The sequence below is a fragment of the Cannabis sativa genome, chromosome 8 (assembly GCF_029168945.1).
Source record: "Cannabis sativa cultivar Pink pepper isolate KNU-18-1 chromosome 8, ASM2916894v1, whole genome shotgun sequence".
In the NCBI taxonomy this organism is placed as follows: domain Eukaryota; kingdom Viridiplantae; phylum Streptophyta; class Magnoliopsida; order Rosales; family Cannabaceae; genus Cannabis; species Cannabis sativa.
In genome coordinates this window covers 32,334,657-32,344,165 of record NC_083608.1, presented here as the reverse complement: position 1 = coordinate 32,344,165, position 9,509 = coordinate 32,334,657, and the positions used below count along the sequence as shown (strand labels likewise).

Here is a 9,509-nt window from a genome sequence, read left to right as displayed (position 1 = left end):
ATTATCCTTCCTTACTCCAAGGAAAATAACTTCATTGGTTGAAACATTTTCAATGGAGCATTTTGAGGATTCAAACACAACACGAAAACCTATATCACATAATTGACTAATACTAAGCAAGTTATGTTTAAGATTATCAACAAGAAGCACATTTTTAATACATGGAGAGTATACGTTACCGATATCACCAATGCCCAAGATTTTTCCTTTTGAATTGTCTCCAAAAGTGACAAAGCCACTTTCCTTGCTTTTAAAGCTTGAAAATCTTGATGGATCACCGGTCATATGCTTTGAACATCCACTATCCAAGAACCATAAGCTTTGGCTCTTTCTTGTTGATTCCTACAAAAACAAGTTCATTTGTTGGCTTTTGGTACCCATATAACTTTGGGTCCATTCATGTTAGTTCTAGAACCTTTTGGTACCCATTTAGTCTTGCCTAGATATGCAAATTTCTTTACATGACAATAGGAAATAGTATGACCATCTCGGTTACAATATGTGCATGTAAAGTGAGGTAGACTAGATGATTTCACAAAAAAGTTTCTCAAAAATTTTTGTTTCTTACTAGGATCATAACCAATACCATTTTTTGAAAAACCACATGATTGGTTTCCCACCATGAGATCATAGCCTTCCTTACCTCTAGTGAAGGTGTATATGTCATTTTTTAGGCTTCTCACATGGGCTTTCAAATCAATAATTTCTTTCTTATGTGAAGCACATGTAGCACATTGAGATTTAGCTATAAGTTCTTTTTCATTTATTTTCAAAATCTCAATTTCTTTTAAAAGCATGTTGGTCTTCTCTCTAAGGGTTTGGTTTTTAACAAGCAATTTACCAAAATCATCAAATAGTTCCTTAAATGAATTAGACAACTCATCATATGACATATCTAAGTTATCATCATCATTTTCACTATCACAATCATTTTGGTTAGAAATGCTTACCCCATCATCAAGTGCCATCATGCACATGTTTGCCACTTCATTCTTTCCTTCTTCTTCGGAGTCCTCTTCGTCACTATTGAGCCAATCCGCCAACATTGCCCTTCCTTTGTATTTGTTCTTCTTTCTCATTGGACAATCCATCTTCATATGTCCGGGCTTTTTGCACTCAAAGCAAATTGGTGGATCATCTTTGCTTTTTCTTTCTTTTGAGTCACTCCCTCTTTGTGGCCTCTTCCCAAAGTTCTTTTTGAATTTCATGAACTTTTTGTATTTCTTAGAGAAGAGTGCCAAGTCCTCCATGTCACTACATAAGCTTTCCTCATCTTCTTCACTAATGGCATGGGAGGAGGAAGACTTGAATGCAATAGTCTTCTTTTTCTTCTCAACCTCCTCTTCTTCTTGAGCACTCATGAAAATTTCATGGTTCATGAGTGAGCCAATTAGTTCTTCCAAGGGAAGTGTTGAGAGATCCTTGGCTTCTTGAATGGCAACCACCTTTCCTTGATACGCCTTGGTGAGACTTCTCAAAATCTTGGTCACCATATCCTTTTGAGTAAGTACCTTGCCAAGAGAGTTCAAACCATTAGTAATTGTAGTGAAGCGAGTATACATATTAGCAATGGTTTCATCCGATTTCATCTTAAAGTTCTCATATTGAGTGGAATAAATTTGAATTTTAGTTTCCTTCATAGGACTAGTTCCTTGATGAGTAACTTCAAGCATTTTCCACATATCATAAGCGGTAGAGGCTTGTTCAATATTTTTAAAAATATCTCTATCCAAACCACATATAAGAGCATATTTAGCTTTAGCATTTTTAGAAAGCATTTTCTTATCATTTTCATCATATGCTTCATAAGTCTTAATTACTTCAACACCATTTATGACATGTTTAGCAACATAAGGACCACTAGATACAATATGCCACAAATCATAGTCAATAGATTGAAGGTAAGTTTCCATTCTAATTTTCCAATAAGGAAAATCTACTCCATTGAAGTATGGTGCTCTATTTGTGCTAAAACCTTCTAACATGTTATTTTGTGAATTACTTGGAAACGCCATGCTCTAGATTGTGAAATCTAATCAAATAATTTGAGCCCTTGCTCTGATACCAATTGTTAGCCCAAGATATGTTTCCAAGAGGGGGGGTGAATTGGAAATTTAAACTAATTTCGGAAAATTAAAACTTTTAACACAAAATTATGCAATTAGTCAATTAATCAAGTAAAAGCAAGTAGTATGGCAAGCAATATATTAAGACAAATAATTAAACTTGTAAAGTAAAGAGTTTAAGGATTAGAAAATGCAAACTCTCGATTTTTACAAGGTTCGGTAGAACTATGCCACCTACGTCCTTGGTCTTCAAAGCTATGGACCTAGCTTTGAGTTCCAATATCGAGCCAAGTTAACGGGCTTGACTAACCCTTACAACCGGGAAATTTTCACCAAGGTATTTCCAAACCTCTTACAATAGTTTCGCACCCCCGAGGACTATTAACCTCTTTCTCGGATTGTTAAAGTGCCAATCTCACTATTTCCGGGTTGTTTACAAAACCGGTGCCAACCTCACCTCAATCACAATATGGAAATGTGTTTGATATACAAGCTAAAATCACTCTAGAAATATGATGATACAATGGAAACCTAGAGTGAAAAGCAAGCACACTTAAGATGAATAAAATCAAATTTTGGCTCAAAGTGTGTGAAAAGTGTTGGTTTGGATTTCAAACTTAGAAGCTCCTTAATCTCACTTAGATAGGTTAGATATATGTAATAAATGCTCAACCAACTTAATTTTTTGAGTGAAAATCGAGTTTATATAGTGTTTGAGTGAAAAATAGCCGTTTATAGCCGTTGGGCACGAAAAACGAGACTCCCTCTGGGAAAATCGGTTCACCGGTTTACAATAGGGTAACCGGTTCATGGAGAACCGGTTTACCTCTTTGAAACCGGTTAACCTAAATCCAAGCAGTGGAAAAAGTTCGATTTTTCGCACTAAAACGGCCATAACTCTCTACTCGATTATCCGATTTCAGAAATTCAAACTTTGTTCTCTTAGTTAAACAAAATGTGATTTAGAAATTCAATCAAAAAATTTTTTGAACTATCGTGTGAGAAAACTTGTTGCACAAGTTAGTGAATGGGCCAAAATTCAAATTTATAAAAACTTAGTGTGCTATGCAAATCACTTTAACAAGACTAAAGTAGATTTATACCATTTAATTTTGAGTAGTCTTGATGTAGATGAGCCTCCTATCTTGATTTGCATGTTTTTGATCCCACGTTGACTTTTCCCGAGAGTTGACCTTGACTTTGACTTTGACTTTGACTTTCGGGTTGACTTTTTGACTTTGGGTTTTTGAAGACCTCTTTTGAATAGGGTCTTGAGTTGTTGATCCCTTGATGAATCTTTTGCTCTTGATATGCTTGTTGAATCCATTTAGTGTTGCTTTCAAAAGTTTGGTAAAAATACCAAAATATTTATTTTCTCTTTTAAATTTGCTACAAAATCAATAAATCATTAGTAACAAATAATAATCAAATATTTGATAATCATCAAAACAAGGAGATCGAAAAGTTTGAGTTAACATAAATATCTACCAGAACCATTTGTTAGCTTTTACAACCAACTTAAGAAACATAAATAATACAACTAAGCTGAACCTAACCATATCAGAATTAATATCCATAGACCTAAGATCAACCAGTGATATTGACTTAGAAAGATATAAAATTAAGTTTATGATATCTTATCCAAGTTCAATATCGGTCCAATCCAATATATACTCATCCGATACTGATAAACTTTACCAATACCCTAGAAAGGACATAACACTTATCCAAGTTCAATATCGGTCTAATCCAATATATTTTATGTTATTTATATTTATTTATTATGTTACATAACCGGTTATATTTCAATTATAACCGGTTTCAGTTATTAATTTTTATTCATATAACCGGTTATATTTTTAGTTATATCTGAGACATTTACTTTTGGTAACTTTTCCAGTGACTTTTCTGGGGACAATGATTTTTCCGATGACAATTCCGGTGCCGGTGACTTCTCCAGTGACTTTTTCGACAAAACTTATTGTTGTTTTATAAATATGGGATTTCTATTTTTTTTACAAACATATGGCATAAAAAAACCCATATAAATGTAAAAAAAAAAAAAAAAAAAATCCATAACCCTGTAGTGTTTTTTATTTATGCCATAAAAAAATAAACTATACCCTCAATTCCCATATTTATGAAAATTCTCCAATAACATATTGAGCCTATGTATCATGAAAAAAGAAACAAACAAATAAATTGGGCCCTCTTACCTTTTTGGGCCTTGGGCATGTGCTTGTATTGCAAAGCCTATGGGTCAGGCCTTTTCAATAATTTAAATAATATTCGTATAATGTCTTGTAACCATAAAAAAATGTATGTTTTAAGTAATTTTAAGTCTCATGAGATGGAAGCCAATGCACTCTTCCACAGTCTAATTTGGGCATCTCAGCAATAGATTGGCCTTACTTACATTGAATCTAATGCCTTGATGGTTGTCAATGCCTTATGTTCTCCTTCAGCAGCTATTTCATCCTTTAGTGATTTAATTGTTGATGTATCTTGTCTTCTTTCCTTTTTCCCTAATGTTAAAATATCTCATGTCAAACGTACAGCCAATATGGTTGCTCATGGTTTTGCTAAATTTGCATTAGGGGTGGATGAAGCATGCTCATGGTTGGAGTGTATCCCTCCACTAATTTACTCTGTTGTTGTAAATGACTCTATGTTTTAATTTATGATGACGAGTTTTTACCAAATAATTTGCATGCTTACCTTGTTATTGGGAACCAACCATAGCTTTATGATAAAGCATATATTAAATGTCCATGCTTATTTTACTTGAAAAAATTAACAAAAAACATCATCTTCAAAATATAAATGATTTAAGACTTTATCTATTTTTTTATCTATCTTACAAAAAATAAAGATTAATTTTTAGTTTTTACCATTTAATTATTGGTTTTGATAAATGCAAAAATAATAAAGAAAAATTATAACACAATTTTGTTTACATAAAATATTTTATCATTAATGACAAATTTTTAATCAAGAATAACTGTTATTCAAAAGCTAGAGTTTGATAGTTAGGAAGATTAATATGAAAGTTCAACTAACGAAAAAGGTGGATATGCATTCACAAAAATTGAAATTGAGTGGCCCATCAAGAGGATTAGAACTAGTGAAGACAATTAAGTGTTGCTTATCTTTTTTTTGGAAAATATGTGTTCATGTTTTTCAAATTTATATTAAACTATATGTTATAGTTTATGTATTATATATGTTTGGTTTATGATTTCATTATATTCAAATGCTTTTTTAATTAATTTTATTTTTCATCTATACTTTGTGATTTTTGCCTTTACATGAGTACTACTAAAATTCACATATCTTATTAACCAATATTTTTTTAAAAACTTAAATTTGAAAACAAAACAAAGATTAACAAAACTTGAGAATACCTCAAGTGTGTGTGGAGGAGATTGGAGGGTCCTTTGTTGGGTTGAGTATGAGATTGAAACCCAGTAAAAAACATACATTGTGCAAAAATAAAGAATACAATGCTAACCAATTGTAAAAAATAATAAAACATGGTTAAAATCCATAGTCCAAAGATTACAATCAATAATACATACACTCATCTAACATCTTCAATATTAGTTTATACTTAGTAGTTTGAATATTACTCAATACTCTCATGTGGTGTATTTTCCACACTATTGTCCGCATGCAAGTTTATTGTATCGATTTCAACCTAAAAGTAAAACAAAAAAATAAAAAGTGGCAAGAAGAGTCAATAACTGTTATAATAGTTAGAAACAGATGTAGAGTAATGATATATGAGGTTTTTAAATTGTCAATGTAAACTTACTAGGCGACGACGTAGTTGATGTATGAGATATTAGAACCATTCAATCGTTCTTTAGATTCAAGGATCTTCGTGACCAAAACATTGTGCAATCCAACAATCATATTGTCATCAAAGTATTGACCTTTTGCACACTAACCTATCATCCAAAAAAAAAAAAAAAACTTATGAATACTTTAAAAATGTAATATATATGTAGGACTACGCTAAAATCACAACAACAAGAGATACAAATACTTACACATTTTATGTGTTCCGGAATTTTTAGAGAGTCCATGTTAACATTTGTAGGTATAATAATGATTGTAGCTTCACCATCTTCATCCAGAATCACAAAACTCCATGGAGGAATAGGTATATTGTCATCTTTATTATGAACACATTTGTGACAATTATGTCCCTATCATTACAAAAAAAAAAAAAAAAAAAAAAAAACAGCGAAGTTCACAAGTGTAAAAGAAATTATTCATGGACTACTCTAAATACCAAAATAAAAAATAATTTTTGTATATTACCTTACACAAAGAACATTCAGAGTTTTCAATGTTACAACAACGAGCTCCTCTCCTAGATTTAGAAAATGAAGATGAATCAAACTTTTTAGTAGGGGATTGATATAGACGAGCACGATCTAAAATAGATCTGGACATCCTACGTTTTGGAGATTCATATTTGACATTTCTCTTATTTTTGCATGTTTCACCATCCCTGTGAGATTCGTATTTTCTAAGCATTCTCTCCATTTTGTAATCCTTTTCTCTTCTTCTCCCCACAACATCCATCTCTCCTTCTCTACTTCTATTCGTCTTCTTCATAATCTTCTATGGCGGGTGCGATTTTATTCTCCAATAATCGAGCCCTCAAAACGTTTCTTTATTGGTCGATCTATGGCAGGTGCAATTTTATTCTCCAATAATCGAGCCCTCAAAACGTTTCTTTGTTGGTCGATCTATGGCGGGTGCGATTTTATTCTCCAATAATCGAACCCTCAAAACGTTTCTTTGTTGGTCGATTTTTCCTTCTTCAAACTTTCGACCCTGGGTTAGGTGTTTCAACAATGGTGGTGGTATGATATTTTTCTTGTTCATCTATGTTAATATGAATAATTACATGTAATATTTGAAATAATAAGTTGGATTCAATTCTGTATAATAATTCAAAAAAAAAAATTTAAAACTATTCAAACATTACATTGGAAATATATAGTCAATAGATTAAAAAGAGAGCTTGTTTTGATTGGGTGGGATCACCATTCCTTTTGGCCAAAAAAAAGAATCTCCAATTAAATGTAAAATACAATGAAAGATTCCATTATGCCACCTCACCAATTTGACTTTTCAAAGTTGTTAAGTACTTGCTATGGCAAGTTAGTGACCGTGCCACATCAGCAATAAAATAATATATTTTGGTTTCCATTAAGAAACGATCTATATATATATTGAGAAGAATGCTAATCTAATCTAATAAAAAAATAAAAAAAATTCTATTTATACCTTATAAAATGATAAGTGCACTTTAATATTTGAAAAATTAAGGATAAAATAATTTTTAAAAATTACTTTTAATTTTTTTCTTATATTATTTTGTATTAATTCAAAATTATTTTAATTTTATTTTCATATATATATATATTAAATCGTGTAATTTTATTTTATTTTTTTTTAATAAAATTTCATATAATTTTTTATTTTATTTTTTTTTGTTATAATTTATTTTTATTTAATAAATATATTTTTTAAGAATATAAATTACAAAAAAAAAAAATAATACAATTAAAAATACATATTTTTTTTAATTGAGATAAAATGCTATTATATTAAAATATGGAAGTTATAATACAATAGGCATCAGTGGTAGAGGTATCTCGTCAAACCATGAACAATTAGTATCCACCGAGAGTGCAAATTTTGCCAACAAATGAGCGGCATTATTAGCAGACCTAAACTCATGAGAGATCTGAGCACCAGGAAAGTTGGATACTAAAAGGGAAATATTATCTAAGATACAATGAAAATCAAAAACTGACATTTGGGCAGTTTGCAATCCTTGAACCACCAAAAGAGAATCCGTTTCAATTAAATGAACTAGTAGTTTTAGCTCCCAAAGCCATTTCAGACTGTGCATTAAAGCCATAGCTTCCATTATTTCAGGTTTAAAGCAACCTTTAAATGGGACAGCCATAGCAGCGACTATATCGCCAGAGCTATTTCTAAAGACAGCACCAAAGCCTGTAACTTGCTTCATTCTGTCTACTGCAACATTTGTGTTAAGTTTCAGATGGCCACAGGGGGAGCAATTATGAAGCATCTCGTGACACTGATCTTGCATTGGAGTGGTTGTTTGCTGCAACTCGATTTGAACCTTCCCTAGCTTTATGATAATCTTTTGAGAAAGAGAGGGCAAAATAAAAAATAGTATCAACATTTTTTGGCACAGAACCATGCATTTCTTTGTTTCGTTCACTCCATATACTCCAAAGAATAGTTGCAAACTATTCTAACTGTAATGAAGTCCATGATACAGAAAAATGCATCAATATTTCTTTCAAGCTCCTATTGTTAAAAGACAAACCTTCAAGACTAAAAGTGGAGTGATTCCAAACTTGTTGAACCCGTTTACAAAGGAAGAGAGCATGAATGATTGTCTCTTTGTAACAGTTGCAAATAGAATAGGTTGCAGAGTCATTTATATGCATGGTGTGAAGAATTTCAACAACAAGAAGGCAGTCATGGATGGCACGCCAAAGAAAAATTCGAATCTTTGAGGGTAAGGACAGCCCCCAGAATTTTTTCCACTATTGTTGGGCAAGAATGCCACTAGCTGATGGAGATTGGTCTTTTAACTGCATAGCCAGACCATAACCAGATTTAACTGTATACATACCATTAGATTCATGATACCACATAAGGGTGTCTTGTTGTTCATCAAGAGTAAGAGAAATACTGAGTATTTTGTTGACAGCAGAGTCTAAAAATAAAGACTTTAACATGGACAAGTTCTATTGACGATTGTCCGAGAGTAAAGCCGAAACCTTTAGAGTTTTGTCATCACCTTGAAAAACTAGAGGCGTAAAAGAGGTGAAACCTGGCAGCCAAGGGTCTCTGGCGCAAAAAATTTCATCCCCATTACCAACCTTCCATCGAAGTTCTCTGACAAGTAATTCTTTTCCCACATAATTTCTCTCCACGTTAAAGATGGATTAAAAATACATATTTATATAAATAAAAATAATTAAAATGAAGGGCATTTATAAAATGATAAATACACCCAATTTTTTAAAAAAAATATAAACTTAAATTATTTTAATAAATTACTCTTAAGATTTTTTTTTTAATTTTTTCCTCACTCTATTTCATGTTAATTTCAATACTTATTTTTATATTATTTTCATAATTTTTTCTAACTCATGTATATATATATTTTTTTAATTTTTTTCTAAGAAAATTTAATATAATTTTTTATTTTAATTTTTTGTCATAATATTTAAAATATAATTTATTTTTGTTCAATAGGTTTATTAATACAATTAAAGATATAAATTTTATATAAAATAAAAATTATTAAAATGTGGTGTCTTTATAAATTTTTCGGGTCTAAATAAAATTTTCCAAAAAAAAAAAAAAAAGTAAATT

General features: G+C 31.1%; 1 protein-coding gene across 1 annotated transcript; it reads right to left on the bottom strand.

Annotated features, from left to right (window-relative positions):
• Nucleotides 1-323: 323 nt before the first annotated feature.
• LOC133030246 (uncharacterized) lies at nucleotides 324-1,624 on the bottom strand. The gene has a single exon (XM_061102786.1). The coding sequence runs from the start codon at nucleotides 1,587-1,589 to the stop codon at nucleotides 357-359; it is 1,233 nt and encodes a 410-aa protein (XP_060958769.1). The 5' UTR covers nucleotides 1,590-1,624; the 3' UTR covers nucleotides 324-356.
• Between the last annotated feature and the right edge of the window lie 7,885 nt (nucleotides 1,625-9,509).